This window comes from Portunus trituberculatus, chromosome 47, assembly GCF_017591435.1.
Source record: "Portunus trituberculatus isolate SZX2019 chromosome 47, ASM1759143v1, whole genome shotgun sequence".
In the NCBI taxonomy this organism is placed as follows: Eukaryota; Metazoa; Arthropoda; class Malacostraca; order Decapoda; family Portunidae; genus Portunus; species Portunus trituberculatus.
The window spans coordinates 20,702,254-20,724,753 of NC_059301.1; the positions used below are offsets into that span (position 1 = coordinate 20,702,254).

General features: G+C 45.1%; 1 protein-coding gene and 1 long non-coding RNA gene across 3 annotated transcripts in view; one reads left to right on the forward strand and one right to left on the reverse strand.

Annotated features, from left to right (window-relative positions):
- Positions 1-4,110, forward strand: part of LOC123520481 (transcription factor Sox-10-like) — a 23,917-nt gene extending 19,807 nt beyond the window's left edge. For both annotated transcript variants that reach the window (XM_045282749.1, XM_045282750.1), the window contains exons 3-4: positions 670-852; positions 1,584-4,110. In XM_045282749.1, the coding sequence (XP_045138684.1) occupies positions 670-852; positions 1,584-2,316 (916 nt within the window). In that variant the 3' untranslated portion in view covers positions 2,317-4,110. The remainder of the gene's footprint in view (positions 1-669; positions 853-1,583) is intronic.
- LOC123520485 overlaps positions 1-22,500 on the reverse strand; it is a 119,130-nt gene that overhangs the window by 64,678 nt on the left and 31,952 nt on the right. The window lies entirely within an intron of this gene.

Below are 22,500 nucleotides of genomic sequence, written 5' to 3' on the forward strand. Positions count from 1 at the left end.
CACATTCAAATCACGTAAGACTGCTAAAATGGCTTCGTGCTAATTTGCAAAGCTTCATTGTAGTGAAGAATGCATTGAGTCACCAAGGCTATTTTGGAAGCACATATTGCGACCTGAGCTTCTATCGATACCTACTTGAACCACTGAATAGAACGCTTCAAACCTATTCCTAAAAAGCATAGTTTCCTAATATGGCCTACTGAAATCTACTTTATGATGGTCTGGTAGTGGGGCGTGTATGGCAGTGAAATGGCGGATTCTTACGAGGGATACTGATTTATTAAAAGGATATATACTTCTTAAGAATGGTCAAGCAGTACCCCAATTTACATTCTCCTTAGTAGTGCAGCAACAATAATGTCTGCGACCACATGTTAGCAAGAGTTATTAATGGTGGGTGGAAGGGGTAGTGGAGGGGTGGCTGGCCTGTATCTTTGGTTGTAGGAAACATGGATTCGGAAAAGGTCAAGAAACTCTACTATAAAACTTTCAATTTTTTTATCTTCCCACTCTTCATATTCACCTGTAACTCGTTTTCCTACATTAAAAACACTCAAAGCATTGTATTAAATTCCCCCTCTCAATAATCCTTCACTCCTTTTCATCTAATTTTCTGGTCAGTGGCTCTATCGTAATTCTCCATTAACCTGATTTTCTTTCTTCCTCCAGAGGCATGACGGAGGACCAAAAGCGTCCCTTCATGGAGCGGGCTGACCACCTGCGCCGCAAACACAAGCAGGAGTACCCGGACTACAAGTACCAGCCACGGCGCAGGAAGGAGAATGTGAAGACTGTGGGCAAACCGAACCCAGTCAATCTGCAAGACCTTCCCCCCTCCCACCACTTCGTCAGGTGTGTGTGTGTGTGTGTGTGTGTGTTAGGCCTTCAAAAAGATCTTATACGACTATACAAGTCAGCCATCACCACTTCCACACCCTCCACTCGCCTGCAATCCTTAGTCCCAGCCGCCGCACCATCACACCCCCAGGTCTCCCTATCCACCACTCCCCTCGCACCTCCTCCTCCTCCTCCTCCTCTTCCTTCTCAACTAGCGACCCCAATCCGTCTTCCCCTACTGGTCAGCGAAGGTTATATCTATTTTCCTCCACGTGTCTGTTTATTTGCCTTCTATTATCATAATAATCCCGGCCTGACTTTCCCCCTGCCGCTCGCACCTCCGTGACCAGCGCCGCGCCCTCCCGCCCACTCCATCCACACTCACTCTCTTATGTTTTGGCAGAGTTCTAAAGTCAGTTTTACTCACGAGCAACGTTGAGGTGTGAGGAGGAGGAAGGTGTGCGTGGCGGGATGAGGTGCAGTGTTGTGGTTGGTGTGGGGAGGAACAGAATGATATCGGAATGGGGAAAAATGAGTGGTAATGAGGGTGTGGAATAAAGGAGTATGTGATGGTAGTTATGCACAGATGATGATGATGATGATAATGTCGTCGTCGTCGTCGTCGTTGTTGTTGTTGTTGTTGTTGTTGTTGTTGTTGTTAATAGTTGTTGTTGCTGTAATTGTTGGGGTTGGAGGTAGCGGTGTAATACACAGGGTTGATACTAATACTTTTCTTTCCACAACAGCCCGTCCAAGGCCGGCACCTACGGCGTGGGGCTGCACCCCTTGTCCCCTCCACACTCACCGTCGGAGGCCCCTGTGGCTGGAAGGGGACACCACGAAGGGCCCGTGCCAGACACAGCCTTCGTGTCGGACTGTCTAGCGGACTCACTAGAAAGTATCGACCGTGCTGAGATGAATAAGTACCTCCTCCCAGACCAGGGGCCCCCAGCGCACTACGGCACCACGCCAGCCCACGGTAGTCTCCATGCAATAACTACCATGGCCACCACCATGGCCACCATGAATACTGTAACCACCATGAACACCATGAATTCCATGACAACCACAGGAGGGAGCAGCCCTTGCACCGTCACCCCCACCTCCCTCACCACGCTGCCGCCCATCGGTTCTCGCCTGCTGCCGCCTGCCCCAGTGTATGGCGGCCCAGGCTCCCCTTACTACCCTGGGGGCGCCTCACCGCAGCCACCCAACCACGGCTCCCCAGACTTGCCCTCTGAGCTGGGCACAAATGTAACCTCTGGAGGAGGCGGCGTGTCCCCAGGGGGCTCACCAGGGTCACCCTCAGGGGAGTTTGTTGAGCTGCAGCCACCTCGCCCCATGAAGGAGGAGCCGCTGCCGTCCCTGCCCATGCACAAGACCAACGTGAGCCCCTTCTTGCATCAGAACCTGTGCTACTCCTCCCAGCCCTACGCCTTCCAGTACTCGTCCTACCCCTACGCCACCATGTGGCACTGAGTACCCCTCCACACCGCAGTCGGCGCCAAGTACCTTCCTGTCCCGCGATGGAGGGGAAGCTCTGTGGACGGATAACAGGTCTCCACAAACCCCCACAAATGCCTCACCAGCTCACAGCTCAACACCAGATATACTGAGTGAGCCATGCCAGGTTTCTCAAGGGTTGGCTAGCAGGTCTGTGCCGCCGCCCCAGCAGTGGAAGACCAGCAGGTGATACAGGCGTGTGGAGGCAGCAGCGGCTGCTCGGTGCTGAGGTGGTGGCGCCTCGTGGCCGTGTTGGCAGCGGCTGTTGGTGTTCTAGTGTGCTGTTATGATCTTCATGTAAATTACTGTCAGTCTGTTTTCTCCGAACTGAGGCCTGCCGTGATACTCCTGGTGTGGGCGTGGCACGCACGGCGAAGCAGCGTCGCGCCTGGGCTTGCAACCTGCCGCCGGGGAAGGCAAGAACCGCACATTCGATGCCCCGCTCACTCATTCCGCAGTGTATCACTTACTACATATCGTATGGATGTTGTTTATAATGAAGTATATCTTGCATAAGACATTTCATAGATAAGACATTTCGTGCATGGATCGTTATGTACATTTAAGATTTGTTGCAAATGAACATGTTCATGAAACGTATTGTAGAAAAGTCATCGTAAAATAGTTATTACACACGTGATATTTCTCCGCGATTCCCTTCCCTGTCAGTCACTTCCTCCCATCCGATGCAGTATTATGGAAGTCTTCGTCTGCGCCCAAGTCGGTCATGTGCAGTGCTGGTTGTTAAGATAGCAAGGGCTTGCGTCACGGCGACTCAGCGCGCCGATGTGACGGGCTTGAGACACACCAAAGCCCCGACTTGGTCAGGCTGCTGATGGCGTAGCAGTTTAATGCAGTCGTGTTTTGTATATATGTATTAGTAATGAACACAATGCTCCCTCTCAGCAACATGGCTGAGTTTCGTTCTGTTATATAACTTGAAGTTTACGGTTAAGTATGTTGGTAGTGAGTCAAGTCCTTCAGAGGCAGCTGAGCGCACCCGCCCCCGCTGTGCCCCACCTGTGCCCGCGGCGCTGCTGGGGACTGGACCAGCGAAGCGGTGGCTCTTCCCCCGCCCATCCTCTAACATTTATCTATAATTACGTATTTATTTAAGTTTTCTTTGATATTTTTGTTTGTACTTAATTTCAAGTTTATATTTAGTTTGTAAGTTTATCATATTTCTACTTCATCAGTATATGTTCAGTTCAAAAGTGCAAAACAAATTATCAGCACGGGACCAACAGCCATGCGCGGCGCACGTACTTACGTAGTCTTTCACGGCTCGAGTTGCTGGCGTCGGTGGTCGGCATATTGCTTCTCGAGCCTTGAGCAGCTCTGGGCCTGAAGTGTTCACCGGTGACGCAAGAACAAGTGGCGTAGTTAGCGCGGCAAAGTGAGTGAGACTTCCGTGCAAAGTGAGCGAGTCCCGAGTGTTCGCGAGGAGCCGCTGAGACCAGTGAGGGACAGAACGCAGAGTTGTCACCAAGCTGTGAACCGCGAAGCAAGTGATCCAAGTGTTTGTTTATGTACAATGTTTCCGATTCAACACCCTGTACCTACGTCACTCCACAAACTTGTAATGTATGTAAGGTGAAACACTCAGCAGTAAACACACACACACACACACACACACACACACACACACACACACACACACACACACACACACACACACACACACACACACACGTCAAAAACAATAAAAAAAAAACAAGATGAATAATTATTGAGCTAATCTCATGAGCAAATATAAAGTAAAGAACATGATTTTATATTATTCACCAGAGAGAGAGAGAGAGAGAGAGAGAGAGAGAGAGAGAGAGAGAGTACCGAGGGCATTACATGAGGTTCAAGAGGAGGCACCACAAGCAGGGAACGACGGATTCAAGAGGATGATGGAGTGGAGTGAGAGGGAGAGAGGGAGGAAGAAGGGTGATGGAGAGGCTTGTGGGAGGAGGAGGAGGAGGAGGAGGAGGAGGCAGTGTAGTGGTGGTGGTTGTAAAGGACGAGCAGAGGAGAAACGCTTGAGGGAGAAAATAAAACGTTAATAAAAAATGGGACCACGAAAATTAAAACAAGAAAGAAACCAAAATTAAAGTAGCGATATTATTTGCAGAAATAATAAATTAACAAAAAAAAAATAAAGTAAAAACAAATAGGGGTGTAAAAAAGAGTGAGCTACGATGCATTCTGCCCCAACACTAAACAACAACAAGACTACAAAAAAAGGGCTCAACAAATAAATAAATCCTTGAGCACGCAGGACTGCCAACATGTGCCGCGGCTTCCCGACAGGCACACCAACCTGCCTCTTACAAGCGTCTACCAAGTGTTAAGAGGGTTGGGGGTCTGGAGAGGGTGAGGGAGAGGAAGGAGGGGAAGGGAGAAAGAAGGTGATGTCGAGGGCGCGTTAAGTTAATGCTCTCAGGGCGTGGATTGAGGCTGGCCAGGAGGTAAACAAAGGTTGGCACCCCTGACACCCTCCTTTACTAAACGTTCCACGATTTAAATTTTGGCTTATTCTTAAATTCGTTAATTCATCACCGTGGCAATGAGGCGTGACCAGTAGGCCTACCGTCGCCTGTCCTCAAGCGGGCTCACGTAGGCCTACTCAGAACGAGGGCATAATTAATCCCCTCGCCGCTCAAGACTTCGAAAAATAAACACATTAATTTCCGTCCATCAGATAACGTGGAGGCTGCTAACGCGCGGCGGCCATCTTGTTGTGCCCCAGAACAACGCCCGGGCATACCTCGATATTAAAGGCCCGGAGGCGCGGCGGCGGCGGCGGTGGCGGTGGCGGTGACAGTGACAGAGGCAGTGGTGGTGGTGGTGGTGAGAAAACAAATAGGCATCAATAACACTGGAAGAGAAGCATCGAGCCGCGGCACAACACGGAGGCAGCTGTCCGGTCGCCGCAGTCCATGTATTAAACACTGGCAGGAATTAACAGCACCACTACCGCCGCCGCCGCTGCTGCTCCCGATGCAACAGCCGCGCCTTCCTCGCTGCTCTGTCCGCCATCGCTGCTGCTGCTGCTGTTGCCGCCGCCGTCGCCGCCGCCTCCGCCGCCGCTACCCTTTCGCACCCTCTTGAAGCTCACGCTACAGCCTTCATTATTTTTTTGCAACACTGACGCGTAAAGTATCAAGAAGAAGTCGGGTGGTGGGAAAAAAAGGGAGCGAGGGAGGGAAGAAAGCTGAGATAAGAGCAACAGCGCGGAGGGTTGCATGGCGTCCCGAGGCTTGCGTTACAGCCGCTCTTTCTCCAAATAAACACGGCCGTCCACTCCAGCGATGAATTGTCGACCGCGCGGGGAGAAAACTGTTTATTTGCTCCCTCCAGCACACTCTCGCCCTCCCTCAGCATTATTACGAGTGGCTATTTTTACTTGGCCATTGTGTCCCTTCAGAGCAGCGAGAAGTGCGCGGCGTGGAGGGGAGAGGGGAGCCACCCAGAGGAAAAGGGTCTGGCCGGCACGTCTGGCTCCCTTTCACTTCCCCTCACTCAGCGCTATCGGCCACTCGCGCCGCCACTCCCAGCAGGTGCACACTCCTCACCAGGGTCCTGCCGCCTTTCCAACATGTAGCACGCTCGCCTTTTCCTCGTCACTCACATCCAAGACTCGTGGGTTTTACTGTTCCAAATCCTAGCGTGTTTTACTTACTCCAAATCCTTACTCATTCGAAACTTCATGTTTTATCGTTACTAATTCTAAAGCGTTTTATTTCTTAATTCTAAAATTTTCATCGACTCCTACGCGGTACATTCAAATCTTGGTGTTTTAATGCTTCAAATTCTGACTTGCTTTACTTCTACCATAAACTTTGATGCACTCCTAAGCGATGCACTGAGTTCTTGTGTTTTACTGCTACAAATTATTAATTATGGAGCGTTTGAATTCTTCCAGTAATTTTCACCAATTTTTAAGCGATACATTGACGTCTTGTTTGTTTTGATTCTTTAAATTCTAGTGCGATTTATCTCTCCCAGTAGCTTTCATTCATTCCTTAACGATGCACATTGCAGGCAAGTGTCCATTTCTACAAGCAAACCCCCTTCCTTTACTAGTATACGTAGTAAACATCATCTTTTCATTGCCACTATATTATTCACTTGTACGCTAAAACCTGAAGATGTATGAATGATACGGCGAGATGACGTAGCCACAGAGCGTCCAGTGAGTGTCCTGGTGCACGAGGGCGGTGGAGCGACGTGTGTAGAGAGAACGGACACCCGATGCTTTCCACGATGGATGGCAAGTATTTTGAAACTCTTTGTTCTCTCTTAATGACTATTTTCAAAGGCCACATATATAATTAGTTAGGTTCTCACGGGTCTTTTTTTTCTCATTCGCGATACAGAATCCTCGTTGAACTATCATAACATTTTTGAAAATCCACTTGAAGCCCCCGATAGCTTTCACAAGAGGCTGTTAACAGTTGTCAAGTAAGACGCCGCCGAGGATGTGAAGATGCCGTCAAGGAGAATCATAATTTAAAGACTCGTACTGAAGTATTTGGCTGACCTGCTTTGGTACCTCAAGTCAACACCAACACCAGTTACTGAACGGCACCAGAACACATGAACAACCAATAAACACTACAACATAACACTGGGAATATTAGCCACACGAAAACCATACACTACCATTACTACCACTGCTGACATCACTTCATTAAAATTTGAACAACCGAAACACAAGCATCTCAGCCTCCATCATAATAATTTCTCACGACTTCAAATTTTCAAAATCAAAACTTACATTGCCAACCCAAGACGAAAGCACATGTCTAATCTAACAAGGAATTACACAAAATATGAAAACAAGGCAGACGTGCGGAGAGGACCAAGCCATGCAGACTGATCCTGTGTTCCTATTCTTTGCTGAGTCTAACCTGCATCCACCACGCACTTCACGATTCAGCCTTCAAATGACCACCACACATGACAAGAACTGCAGGTGTGTGTGTGTGTGTGTGTGTGTGTGTGTGTGTGTGTGTGTGTGTGTGTGTGTGTGTGTGTGTGTGTGTGTGTGTGTGTGTGTGTGTGTGTGTGTGTGTGTGTGTGTGTGTCTGGGTGGGCTGGTGTGTGAAGGAAACAAGGTAAGCGCCAGGGATGAGGGAAAGGGAAGTGAGAGCAAAAGGGGAAAAAGATCAGTATCACATCCACTTCTTAATTGGTATCCAGTTACCTGTTCTCACGGTCACGACTGCCGGTTGTGTGTGTGTGTGTGTGTGTGTGTGTGTGTGTGTGTGTGTGTGTGTGTGTGTGTGTGTGTGTGTGTGTGTGTGTGTGTGTGTGTGTGTGTGTGTGTGTGTGTTTCTTATGGTTGTGATGGTGCTGGTGACTATGTAGTAGTAGTAGTAGTAGTAGTAGTAGTAGTAGTAGTAGTAGTAGTAGTAGTAGTAGTAGTAGTAGTAGTAGTAGTAGTAGTAGTAGTAGTAGTAGTAGTAGTAGTAGTAGTAGTAGTAGTAACAATAATAAAAAAATAATTATAATGATAATGATAACATTAATAATAAGTGATAAGTAATATAGATAATAATAACAGCAACAATAATGATAATTATGATAATGATAATAATAATGTTAATAATGATATAGGTAATATAATATAATAAAAATAATAATAATAATAATAATAATAATAATAATAATAATAATAATAATGATAATAATAATAATAACAAATATAATGATAGTAATAATAATGATAATAATAATAATAATATTAACAATAACAATGATAATAGTAATAATGATAATAACAAAGATAACAATGACAATGATTATTAAAAACAACATTAATAATAACAATATAAAACTAGCAAAACCAAAACAACAAACACAACAACAAAAGTAACAATACCACATAAATGAAGATAACGACATCCACGATAAACACAACCACCACCACCACCACCACCATCACGACACTGGCAGTCACACTTCACAGGCTCACCACGCCCCGCCCTACAGCAGTACAGTCACGCCGACACTCCCGAACACTCCCCGTGCTTGTCCCCGCCCCGGCAAAGGTTGAGGGACGAGGTGACGGCTTCGTAAACATTCAGAGAGCGAGTCCATGCGGCCCCTGAGCGTTCATATTGTCGCCCAGGCGTGTCCTCCTGCGTCCTCTCTAAAGCCGCCTCTGCCGCCACGCTGGCCACCATAACAGCACAGCGGGCCTGGCACAGCGGTTGGGCCTCGAGGGAGACTCAGCTTACTGGCATTAAGGCCATGTGGCACTCCACCACGAGGAAAAGGAGGAGGAGGAGGAGGTGGAAGAGAGGAAGAAAAGCAGCACGAGCAGAAGTGTAGCAGGAAAGAAAAAAAAATGGTGGAGAGACACTACGAACCGAAGAGCAGAGAGAAGGAAGAAAAGATAAAGGAGAAGGACGAACAAGAGGAGGAGGAAGAAAAAGAGGTACAGCAAGAGTTTCTGGAAGAGGAAAAGATATGGAGAAAGAGGAGGAGGACGAGAAGTAGGTTGGAGGAGGAGACGGCGTTTAGGGTGAAGTGTGTTTAAGTGGGCGTGTGTGTAGGCCGGTGTAGGAAGGTGTAAATGTGTGTGTGTGTGTGTGTGTGTGTGTGTGTGTGTGTGTGTGTGTGTGTGTGTGTGTGTGTGTGTGTGTGTCCCAGCCAGATACGTCCTCCCTACCTCCTTCCCTCCCCCTCCCACCTCCGACACACACACAATGACACACAACAGTAGAGAATCAAGCCTTGCACACTAATACACGCACTCGAGAAGACTTACAAGGAGCGCCAAGGTGAAGCAGAGGATGACTGACGAAGAAAAAAAAAATAAATAAATAAACAAGAAAAGTCAAGCAGAATAAAAAAAGAAGACGAGAAAAAAGAAATGGTTGCAAAAAGTATGATAAAATAAAGAATAAATAGAAATTGAAAAGGATATAAGATGATGAATAAATAGATAGATAAAATAAGGCAAAAAAATAGAAGATTACTAGATTGATAACGTTGTGGTAAAGAAAATAAATACAAGTAGGAATTAGATAAGAAGAGATAAACGGCACCATAAAACAAAGGAGAATAAAGAGGGCATACGGAAGAAGAAGAACAAGAACAAGAACAAGAAGAAGAAGAAGAAGAAGAAGAAGAAGAAGAAGAAGAAGAAGAAGAAGAAGAAGAAGAAGAAGAAGAAGAAGAAGAAGAAGAAGAAGAAGAAGAAGAAGAAGAAGAAGAAGAAGAAGAAGAAGAAGAAGAAGAAAGAAGAAGAAGAAGAAGAAGAAGAAGAAGAAGAAGAAGAAGAAGAACAAGAAGAAGAAGAAGAAGAAGAAGAAGAGGACGAGGAGGAGGAGGAGGAGGAGGAGGAGGAGGAGGAGGAGGAGACCACAATGAACCACAAACAACTTAGAATGAAAGAAGAGATAGAGACAAAGCAACACTAAACACAAGAAACAACAAGAAAAACAATGAAAAGAAAACAAAATTAACGAAAACAAGAAAAACACGAGAAAATCCACCAAATTAATAAATAAATAAATAAATAAATATGAAAGAAGAAGAAGAAGAAAGGAAACAAAGAGAAGGAGAGATAAGAAAAAAACGAGGGAAATAAAGAAAAGGGAAGGGAAATAAATATCAAGAAGGGGAAAGAGAGAGAGAGAGAGAGAGAGAGAGAGAGAGAGAGAGAGAGAGAGAGAGAGAGAGAGAGAGAGAGAGAGAGAGAGAGAGAGAGAGAGAGAGAGAGAGAGAGAGAGAGTGGGTCAGAAAGGGTATAGCAATCCAACACACTCGGCCCACACCACAAGTTCCTGGGGCCCCATAGAGAGAGAGAGAGAGAGAGAGAGAGAGAGAGAGAGAGAGAGAGAGAGAGAGAGAGAGAGAGAGAGAGAGAGAGAGAGAGAGAGAGAGAGAGAGAGAGAGAGAGAGAGAGAGAGAGAGAGAGAGAGAGAGAGAGAGTGGGGGCAGGGGTACTGGATCACTGTGGAGGGAGGCTGACAGTGGGTAAAGGGAATGCAAGGGAGACGGCAAGACACAGATAAGGCGGTGGAGGAAGGATGAACAACGAGAAGGAGCGCGGATACGAGTTTTCCAATGAGAGAGAGAGAGAGAGAGAGAGAGAGAGAGAGAGAGAGAGAGAGAGAGAGAGAGAGAGAATGAGGGAACTATACAACTGAGTGACAGAAACAGAGTGAGAGGGTGAAGGAAAGGGAAGAGTGACGGGAGGAGGAGGAGGAGGAGGAGGAGGAAGGGACATGGGAGATGGGTAGCGATGAACAGTCAAGGAAGCATCGGCAAAGGGTGTGAGGGAGAGAGAGAGAGGAAGACAGATACGAGGCTTAAAGAGGAATGGAAGCTGAAGGGAAGGCGAGATAGGCGAATGAGGGAGGGGAAAGGTTAGGGCTCGTGACAGTGAAGGGGGGAACGTGTCTTACCAGTTGAGGGATGAGGGATGAGGCTGAGGGGAAGAGGCGGCACTAGGTCACTTCAGAGGGGAAAGGGATTTGGGGAAGGGGGAAGTGGGGGGAGAGGAGAAGGTTCCGGCCCATCGAGTGTACTTAATGAGGCCCATCACACTCGCGCCTCGACACACACACACAAAAAAAGGGGAAATGTCCGTGCCTGAACCTTGAGTCTGAGCGTAAACCTTGAGGCTACACAGACATACTCTGAAACGCTCTCTCTCTCTCTCTCTCTCTCTCTCTCTCTCTCTCTCTCTCTCTCTCTCTCTCTCTCTCTCTCTCTCTCTCTCTCTCTCTCTCTACTTTTTTTCAAAGGCCACATTTTTTTAAAAGCCACAAATTATTAATTAGGTTCTCAAAACTTTTCCCCATGTTAATAATTCAGAAATATTGTTATTCTGCCCCTAGAACCATGAGAACACCTTCAAAATCAGTGTAGCTTCAATTACAGCTTTCTGGAAGTAATAGAGAGGAGGGCAGTGTAGAGTGTTGGCCAGCGCTCCTTCCCCTCTTTCCTTTCCCAATGGGCGTGAAACTGCTTCCTTGTGCCTGACTAAACAGCTGATCCGGTAATGATTTTTTGATGGTCTGCTTATCAACTAAACGTAACTCCCCTAATAACTGGGGAGGCGGCTCGGGGGTCTCTAGTTCATATCTCCCGGAAGTTAGCGAAACCCTTTTTTTTTTTTTTTGCCATGATTACCGAGGCCAAGATTCACCCACGTGCTGCTATCAATTATGTCTTAACCATAGAAGTATACGGAGGTTATGTCTTAATCCTTTTTCTAATATATATATTTTCTCCATATGCACTTACAACTTTTAAGAACCTTTAATTTTCTACTAGAGTGCATTTCTCAATCTTCGCCAGTGCTGCATACCTTGCTGTCTTCTATCAGTATCTTTCATGGTCACTATTTACTAAGTGCAAACCGTTCTTCTCACACCACCCTTGCTATTCACATCACTAAAGCAAAGATAAATGGTAATATTAAACCATCTAATTTATGTCACTAGTGAACTTAACATGAGACAATTAACAAAAGCAGAAGTAGTGTGTTATATACTTAAAGGCACATACAAGGAAGAACTGGATGCAAAAGAACAGACCTTCCAATTTCTACATAGTTTGGAGACTGAAGGTGGTGTGGACAAGTGAAGATGTCTCAGAGTTCTTAATAATGAAGGAAACATGTTCAAAATGCAATTCAAAGAGTTAAACGCAGAAAACATACAACAAAAAACAACAATAACAACAACCTATTCCGTTCCCTACTTAACAGAAGAAGGGAGGGCAAATGAGACGTGACAGGAAGGGGAGGACAGACAGAAGAAGGTGGCATGGTTTGAGAGGGTGGGGGACTGTCAATAGACTCTCACCTCGGCCCAGTGACAGGAACCCAATCGTCACACAACGCCCGGAAATTCATCGCCCTCTCACACACCCGTCAACAAAGATGCCCCTGTGATTGGTGATACTTTTTAACGGTGCCTCAGTTTCCCACACTTTATTTGTCGGCGTGTATTATTTAATAAATCTTGCTTCAGTAATTTCCTCATTTATATCACTATTGTCTCGAGTCATTTTTTTTTTCTTTTGTTTATCCTTAATTTACTCCTTTCTTCTTTCATTTACAGCTTACTCCTCCCAACGGTTTGCTTTTCTTCTTCTCCTCCTCCTCCTCCTCCTCCTCCTCCTCCTCCTCCTACACACATCAGATTTCATACTTATTTTTACTCACCATTATGCCAGAAATTCAGTTAATGCTAGTGCTTCTTTCATTTACAGCTTACTCCTCCCAATTGCTTGCTTCCCTCCTCAACCTCCTCCTCCTCCTGCTCCTCCTACACACATCAGATTTTACACCCGCATCCCTCCAGCCTGAGTCCATTCATTCAGCCCACACCCTCACACATCGCCCTCCTCTCACGCACAACACAACACTATCAATCACACTCGTGCGCCTCATTTATATTCGTCTGTTTGTTTGCATCATTAGTGGGCTCATTGTCGCGCCGCACTTCCACCCCTCCACCCTTCTCCTCCGCACCATCCCACATCGCCTGCACTCCCGTAACACAGTAAGGACGCTCAGTATGAAGTGCACTTTCGATTTCACGCTGGCGACGATGCGTAACCTTAAAATTATTAATGAAAGAGGAGAAGGAGGAGGAGGAGTGACTGATTTGAATGACGTGCCACAACAACAGGGTCATATGACGTTGTAAATTATATCTATTAAAAATTCTTATAAGTATAACGTAAAGTAAAATCTGCGAAAGAGAAAGCACATCGCATTAAACGCAACCATTGAAAAAAAAAATGTAACTAACAACCTATATTTGGAGGAAGAGGAGGAGGAGGAGGAAGAAGAGGAGGTGGAGGAGGAGGAGGAATGAACAGGTGAGGACTAACAGATAAGTACGCACATCTCACCTGCAGACTCACAGACGCTCACCTGTGGAAGAAGAGAAAAAAAAAGTTACATAAATCAGAAACACGTCATGCAAGTTTCCAAGTCAAAAGCAAAACCCAAGTCATGATCCTTGCCCCACCAGCCCTGCTTTCACGACCCCTGCTTCCTCCAACCCTGCCCAACCAAGCCTCCCTCCACCAAGCCTGCTCCTACCAGTCACCGCCCTATCAAACCCCACCTCCACCCCCGCCTCGTGCCGCCCCTCAACAGTAGCACAATGTAACCAGTCATTTACAGCAAAATACAACCTCGGTCTCTGCAGACGGTGTCAAGTGAGCGTCAGGACTCGCGGGCTTCCTGTGGTGCGGTTGGAATGGGAGAGGCGGTGAGACGAGACGAGACGAGACGAAACGAGAAGAGAAGGGACGAGGCGAGACAAGGCGGGGCGAGTTACGGTAAAAGTTCGCTACGTACACATTATTACCATGACAATAATGTTGCACTCCCAGCAGTGTTCGTCAGACTCAAGCTTCTCTGGTCAAAACAAAACTGTGTGTGTGTGTGTGTGTGTGTGTGTGTGTGTGTGTGTGTGTGTGTGTGTGTGTGTGTGTGTGTGTGTGTGTGTGTGTGTGTGTGTGTGTGTTATAAGAGCACGAGGAGGATAAAGATAAGGGAAAGCCTGACAGACTGACGGGACATCGTGGACTGAAGGGCAAAGTTTGCTAATTTGCAACTGTTATGTAAAAGAAAAAATAGGAGACAGAGCAAGAAAAAGATAGTAATAAGTGGAAGGCGCAGCGTGGCGGGTGCTCGGCGTGACGGCACGAGGATGGTTTTGAAAAAAAAAAAAAAAAAAAAAAAAAAAAGCATGAACTCTTTCCCTCCGACAAGGCGGCGGCTGGGTATCCTCCCGGCGGGGCAGGTCCGGCACTGCCCTCTCCACCCCTCTCCGCCCAAGACCACCCCGCCCCGCCCCGCCCCGCCCCCACCCCGCCCGCCGACACGCCACGCTGCCTAACTCACTCGCCCTGAATATTCATTTGTATGTATGAGGAGAGTGAAGTATGCATAAAATGTAAACTACTTGTATGCATGTATATCATTATCTCCTCTTTGCCTCCTCCCTCCCCCCCGTCTCTCTCTCTCTCTCTCTCTCTCTCTCTCTCTCTCTCTCTCTCTCTCTCTCTCTCTCTCTCTCTCTCTCTCTCTCTCTCTCTCTTTCTCATTCCTCAGCCTCCCCTACTCCCGCCCCACGGTGGCTGCTGCTGCTGGCACTGAACAAGAGAGTCTTTCAGTGCCTCTATTAGGGTGGGAGGCGGGGCAGGGCAGGGGTGGGGCGGGGCGGGGCAGGGCAAGGCAGGGCAGGGCAGGGCAAGGCAGGGATGGGTAAAGGGGGCGGCAATGGGGGCAGGGCAAAGGGATGGTACCAGGGGGGGAGCAGGGCTGGGGGATGCGGGGAAGGATGCGAGAGAGAGGAGGGATGGAGGAAGGGAGGGAGCGAGGGATGAGAATCGGATTTCTCCAGTCACCTCTAAAAAATGCTCGCTAACTGCCCAGATCTTGATACTCTTGGCTTCTCTACTTCATCCTTCTTTCCCTCTTAGAAATATAAACATACAAATAAATAATTCGTCTCCTTCGTACCATGGGCGTATACATACACACTATACCCGTATATTATATTACCTACCACGGCGACTCAAGATGTCTGTGGTTCCCGCGTGTCGGTCACCCGGGAGTGTTACATCGCATGATACATTTCTACGCAAATATTGATACTGAACTTGTACAGCTAATCTAGAAGACAACACGACACGAGAAGGCAGAGGCGCGGCGGAGGTACTGCAAGGTTGGCGGTACGGGGACGGGGGTGTGGCCTCTGCCTGCTGCCTGTGTGGCGTCGGCAGTGTTGTGTGCACTGCACGGCGTGAATGATTCATTTGTCCGCCACGCTGCCTCGCCTCACCTGAAGGATAGACATGAAGGCGAGATTAACTGCTCACTAAGGAAGTAAATGCTTACTCAGTAACCGGAGCGCACCGTGCTGTGTTGGGTAAAAAAATATATCTTATATATCGGTGTTTGCCTTGCACTTGACAGTTCAAACAGTTACCATAAATTCAAACCATCAAAAAGCAACGTTTATTGAAATTATGACTAATATTTCGGAATGTCCATCTTTTTCTTGAGTCTTGTTTGTTATTTTCTTGAGGGCAGGGAAGGAAAACTTGCCGACCAGCGCTGGGCACAGGGATAGTCCCTTCACAACGAACACAACGCTCTCTTTTCTACACTCTGGGATTATTTATCGCTTGAGAATTATCTTAATAACGTTGAAAAACATCGTCCAGGTCTGCACCAAACTGCGTCGCTGCACTCCACCACGAGTGCCACACCTTCGCTCTTTCTAATTTTCAGATAAACATAATTTAGGTGCAATTATTTTTTTTCTTGTTTTTTTTTCCAGCGAATGGGATTCACTCATCACTAGTTTTTATTTCAAAACATTTATGACACAATTTTTACAATTTTCGTTCTGCTTTCATTTCATTATTCATTGTTCACTGAAGTGGATGGACAATGCGCAAGACAGGATCATATCTTATGTCCACAGCGGGATACGGACAAAAGAATGCTTCCAATAAGAAAAAGGAAACATTCCACAACCTGCTGCAGAACCTCAGCCTTCATGATCTTGGGTCTGTATTTCGGTAAATAAAACCCGACGCATCACGCCGCACGAGATCCTATGGAGGACTGAGATGCAAAGACAGACAGGTGAACTCTTGGCCCTTTGGAGTAACATAGTGAAGTGTGTATTCATTGCCCTTCGGTAACACAACACAAGATTTCAAGTCCGATACATTGGAAAAGGTATACTTTTTTGTTATCTTGAATTACTTAAGATGAGCAGCGCTAAATAGGAAGCTGCACAAGAAAATTATAACAATGAATTAGAAAGAACATATTTATGCATGTATAGCTTGGGAACGCACTCTCTCTCCATTGTGTGGCTGCTGAGACTTAGAAAAGTTTTAATGATTTTAGTGACGCCTTAACGACACTTCTACAGTGTCACTGAGAACTAACAATAACCACGTCTATGGCACTGGAAAACGGTGCTACTGAGATCCTGGGGCGCTTAGATATACTGAGTTTAATCTAAAGTGACAGAAACGCGCTCATGACAAAGACTCACACAGGGAAATGAGAAACAAGAGGAAAGGAAGAAAAAAGAATCACCCACAACTCTCAAACACGAGGTACTACTATATACAGCCCCTGATGAGTTATTGAGGGAAGGAAATGCCGTCTCTGGAGAGCATGGGAGCCTGCCAGCAGCGGTAGGCCCGTCAAACCCCATCACCACCAACGCTCTCCAGCAGGGGCGGTTACCTCCCCACACGCCGCCCGCTGACACTCACGCTGCTCTAGTACACTACGTGCGCTGACTGTCATAACTTGTCCTGCCACCAAAACCCTCCTCCCTTCTTTCCGGCCGCGGCGTCTTTCACAGCACTAACGAGGCTGCTCAGGAGGGACGAGCTCGGCTTTTCCTTTGTGTTATGTGTCGTTTTTATTACAGCGGGGCCATCAGCGTGACTTTGGCCACCAACGCCACGTAGAAAGCTGGCGTGTGGTGGTGGTGGTGGTGGTGGTGGTGACAGGAGGAGGAGGGGGAGAGAAGGAGGATATAAGGAAGAAGAAGAAGAAAAAAAAAAAAAAATAATAATAATAATAATAATAATAAGAAGAAGAAGGTGTAGGAGGAGGAGGAGACAAAAAAGAAAAGAATAGGTAAAAGAAGAGAAACGAAAGAAAGGGAGGAAGAAGTGAAGGAAGAAAAGAAGAAAAGAAGCTAGGAAGAGAGGAGTGCAAAATATAAGAACATACTATCTATCTATCTATCTATCTATCTATCTATCTATATATATATATATATATATATATATATATATATATATATATATATATATATATATATATATATATATAAAACAAACTCATCAGCTGGTTTGTGGCGTCAAGCGTGGCACGTCGACAAGCACAACTGGACACGTACACCAAAACTACAAAGAACCTTGACGACATTTTAAGCAGCCAATGTTAGCCAGCACCTCCCTCAGCCCCTGCCCCACAGCGTGCACGTGTGGCGCCGCCGGATGTGTGGCTGCCCTGCTAATGAATCCTCCGGGGAACACTTTGAACATTCCGCCACGAGTCCAGTGCCGCCACCGTCTCCAAAAACTGTGTCAAGAATTAAGGCAGTCTGTGGCCCAAAAGATCTACCACAGTTTACTTCGAAGGACAAATGATCGTTGGTACATTTACGGTTAAGTGGTGTTAATGAAATCTAATGTATGTAGCAGCACAGAAATGGAGGAAGAGGAGGAGGAAAGCATTAGGAGGAGTAAGCTGTAAATGAAAGAAGCTCTAGTAGTGATTGAATTTTTTTATGATACTGATCTTTTTTTTTTCTTTTTATGTAAGAGAGAACTAGCCAAGGGGGAAAAAAAATGGCCCACTCAGTCACTAGATTCCTTACATGGATAAATGTGTTAATGGTATCACTATTACCTGAAGATTGTTTCCGAATTCAAACCGATTTCTTTTCCTTGCCGAGTAAGAAATAGTAGCGTACCTGTAGGCGCCAACATTGCACTCTGAGACTCCGCTAACGGTGGCCTCCTGATTTTATTACACTCCACAGAGCACATTGATATCACCTGTAATCAACCGAACAGATTCCCCATTTATAACTAATTAATAATAGTTTTACATGACCAGAACTCAAACTGATTAATTACATAAGACCCCAAACTTACACTTCATTTTTACATCAAATCTTACGTAGCATTCTATATTCACCTGCTGTCAGACTGTTTACGTGACCTGGCTTAGCACATTTCACTTGCAGCTTCAACAAGAAAGCCGCCATACTTTGCAATGCGTATTATTTTAGTTTTTCTTTCTTTCTAATTCCTCTAGCTGAGTTTTCTTCTTCAGTTTATTTATTTCCCTCTGGCAATTACAATGCACCTTTTGTAAACCCTTTCAGTACACAAGTAAAAAGTATGTCATTTTCAAAGGTGTCAGTTCCTGCTCGAAGTGTGAGCCTCAGAAATATCCCGAGTTAAGGGAGAGAGAGAGAGAGAGAGAGAGAGAGAGAGAGAGAGAGAGAGAGAGAGAGAGAGAGAGAGAGAGAGAGAGAGAGAGAGAGAGAGAGAGAGAGAGAGAGAGAGAATAAATGAATCAACTTTTTTTTTTCCTGCATCATATCGCTCCATCTCTAACACACACACTTTCCCTCTATCTTTCCCCCGAACCCTCAACACTCGAGCCTGGTCATACCCTCGCCCTACCACCCCCGCCTTTGAACCCTGCCCGTCCCTACCCCTTCACTTCCTGCCTCCCACCCGCACCCCCCAGTGAAGCTCCGGACCACCGAGTCATTTCCAGGGATAGTGACTCATGGAGGGAAGGAAATGATAACGCTGGCCAGATTATTTCATGATAGATTATTTTATGGTCCGTAGTTTGATAGGTTTTAATTTCTATAAGGAGTGTTTTTCAGAGGGACACAGGAATGATAAGTTGGGTTCTCGCGTGGTTTGTTTTATTTAATTTTGTTCGTGTTTATTTTTATCAAGTTTCTAAGAAGGTTATTGGTTTTTTTTTTTCGGGAGTCACAGGAATATGTTAGGTTTGTTTTTATTTGGTCATTAATTAGTTGATTTAATTTATTTTTTTTAGGTATTTGATTTTTCGGGTTCATTTTTTAAAGTTTATGAAAAATTATTATCTTTCTTTCATCTTTTTTTTTTTTTTTTCGTGATTCAGTAACGCTTGATGCTCTCTTTTGTCATTGATTGTACTTACTTAACTAAGAGGGATTATTTGACTGAATGAATCAATAGTTTTCATTCTCGCTTCATTATTTTCGTTTAAGTTTGTCTTCTTTACTTTTTTCTACGATTGATGAACTGTTATATTCGTAGTACATAAATAAGAAATACGCTTTGCAGGTCATAAATACTCTCACTTCGCTTAATGGACAGTAATGCAGAATCTTACGATCTTCCAGCCTAGAGCGATGGTTAGCCGTTCCTTCTCTGTACTAATTAACATTCCCTCTAACTGTGACGAGGCTGCCGCTGTGATGTAATTTGCGTGGCTTATAGTGAAATGTAGTTATTGAAGTACCTTACGACTACACAGGGAACTGACGTAAGCGATTTAGAGAGAGAGAGAGAGAGAGAGAGAGAGAGAGAGAGAGAGAGAGAGAGAGAGAGAGAGAGAGAGAGAGAGGGGCAGGAGGGAGGAGGGGCCGGCATGGGGAGGCGAGGAATGTCGGATTTCCTTCCATTAGCCTTCCCATTAACTAAATCTACTTCAGACACACAGAACTTCATTATAAGCGCCTTTATCTTCTGAACCAGCATTACAACATGGCTCATCCCATCACAGAGTAGGATTACGTCACAATGTACAGCAAAGAGTGGTTTGGAATGGTTCGAACGAGCGTTGCCTTGTTACCATTACGGCGTGCACTGAAAACTCGGCACCATTGAAAACAAAAATATTAATGATAGAATAGTCCAGTTGTAATTTTTTTATCATAATGTTATGGTATTAAGTGAAATCATCTGTGGTTGATCAAATTAATCATAAAAGCCGCAAATGATAGCACTAAATAATTCAAACTCTTCAATGGCTCGTTATATTTTTGCTAACTGAAATTGCCCCGCGTTACTTAAGCTAATAAGCGTCACTGTTACTGTCAAGTAAGAGTTTAATAGAAATGCGCACACACACACACACACACACACACACAGGAGGTAGAGGAGCCGCCGAGATGTCATGGCGCCACGTAGTAACTAAACACCAGCTATTGTTTTCCTCCCTATTTTCATCCTATGACACATAATTCAGCGATGATTTTGTTCTCCATGAGTCCCTGTCACCATGACGCAAACTCACGTGACTGCAGGGCCTTACCTAAGCTGCTGGGAGGACAAAACCAGTGTCAGCCTGTCAGACTCAGGAGGAACACACACAACGCACTGGCAATAACACTGACTGACCACCATTCCACCACCACCAGGAGTGATGGTTAACTCTGTCTTATAGAAAATGGATGACTAAAATGTAGAATTGCAATGTTGATATACGTCTTATTTATTTTCTTTATTATCTTGTATGTCATTTTCTTAAAGGTATATGAACATGTATACATGCTTTATTAACCCCATCAGTACCATGACGCGTTTCCATATTCATTCTACTTACTGTTTGGTGATTTTATACAGCTTCAGAAACTCATGTGGGGCATTAAAATTGTGAAGACACTGGCCATTAATTTTATGACCTCCATAGACTTTTCTTAATGTCAATAAAATGGTCTAATCATAAACAAATCTCAAGGTAAAAATGTGTCCCAGTACTGAAAGGAGTTACCAGTACTTCTGTAAACTGTACTAATAAGAAGATAACGGGACGAGTTGGTTCGGTTAATTTTGACGTACATTTAGATGACGCCTGTTGTAATCATTAACTTGTTTATCTATCCATCCATCCATCTATCTATCTATCTATCTATGTATCTATCTACCTACCTATCTATCTATCTATTTATCTACCCATCTATCTATCCATCTATTTATATATCCATCTATCTATCTATGAGTATTAACGTGTAAGCTTGGGCGTTTCCAGCTATTAACTAAAAGGGAAATCATGTCTGCCGTGAATACCACAAGTTGATATTTTTTTTCTTTATTGTACAGCCTGTTTTGCTGCAGTGAAAGCTTCCGATCTGAAGGCAAAAGATAGACGGTGCTGGGACTGAACACCCAGATTATGTTGTTAAGGTTAGTTGTTGTCGTTGTTGTTGTTGTTGTTGTTGTTGTTGTTGTTACTTTTGTCATTACGATCACTGCACTAGATTTTCCTCCTTTTTCTCCTCTTCTCTACCTGGCCTGTGCATACTTGAGTTCAGATGAATAAGGATGTTAGATCGTACGGTATCTTTATGAAGTGTTCAGGCCTTACTTTGTTCAAGGCATTGTGATGATGAACTGAAATGCATCACCAGAACACACAACACACGCGCGGCGCGGAGCTGCTTGGTGCAATGTTACTGGGAGGACTTAAACTCAGCAAAATCGCCAATATAATCAAAAATTTTTAACCCAACACCATCAACACTGCACTCGAAGCTTAACAAAACAAGCAGAGTTCAAATACTTTTCCCTCAACATCATCACTAAATTCCGAGACACAGGCTATCTGCGAGTATAATAATGGCATATAATAAACTAACCCCTAATAAAATCAACACATTACTCATTTACTGGTTCAGCAGGACGCGATAAAGACACCACGCACATCCTTAACACCACCACGCCGCTAATCTCCATCTCCCGGACCGCTGCGTCTGTGTTGGTTTAGGGTCCCTTATTACAAGTCACGGCGCGCTGTGACATTTGGCTTACCACGGGGTACCTTCCCTAGGTGGCCATTAATCACCCATTCCACAGGGGAGGCTAAGCAGGTGGGTAGGCTGTGAGCTGTCTTTCTGCCCGGCCTGCTCTGCCAATGGATTCCTAACTAAGCACAGCCGCTGTCCACTATTCGCTTCACTACGGAGAGGAATGACACGTTATTTCCCCGTGTTATGTGGAGGTCCGCCACTCAATATAGAATGACATCTGTGAATTGAATCTAACGCTACTTGATGACTTTCTTTCCATGCCAAGTATTTCAAAACACTTCAGAATAATAAAATGTAATAAATAAGAAAGATGTTTTACTCTCTTGCTTTCTTTACTTGTTAATTTATTCATTTGAGTAAGTAAGTAAGTAAGTAAGTAAGGAGGGAGGGAGGGAGGGAGGGAGGGAGGGGGAGGGAGGGAAGGAGGGAGGGAGGAGGAGGAAGGAAGGAAGGAAGGAAGGAAGGAAGGAAGGAAGGAAGGAAGGAAAGGAAAGGAAAGGAAAGGAAAGGAAGGAAGGAAAGGAAAGGAAAGGAAAGGAAAGGAAAGGAAAGGAAAGGAAAGGAAAAGGAAAGGAAAGGAAAGAAAAGAAAAAGGAGAAAGAAAAGATAAAAAAAAGAAAAAGTAAGTAAAAAGAAAGAATAAAAGTTAAATAAATAAATAAAAAGACAAATAGGGATGAAACCTCAAAATATGGCAATGGAGAAGAGAGAGAGAGGAATGTTACCCACCATCCCCAACTGTTGCTATGGACACAATTTACATCAGGCTAAAAATTAAAAAAAAAAAAAAAATCCTAGACTCTTGGGACGG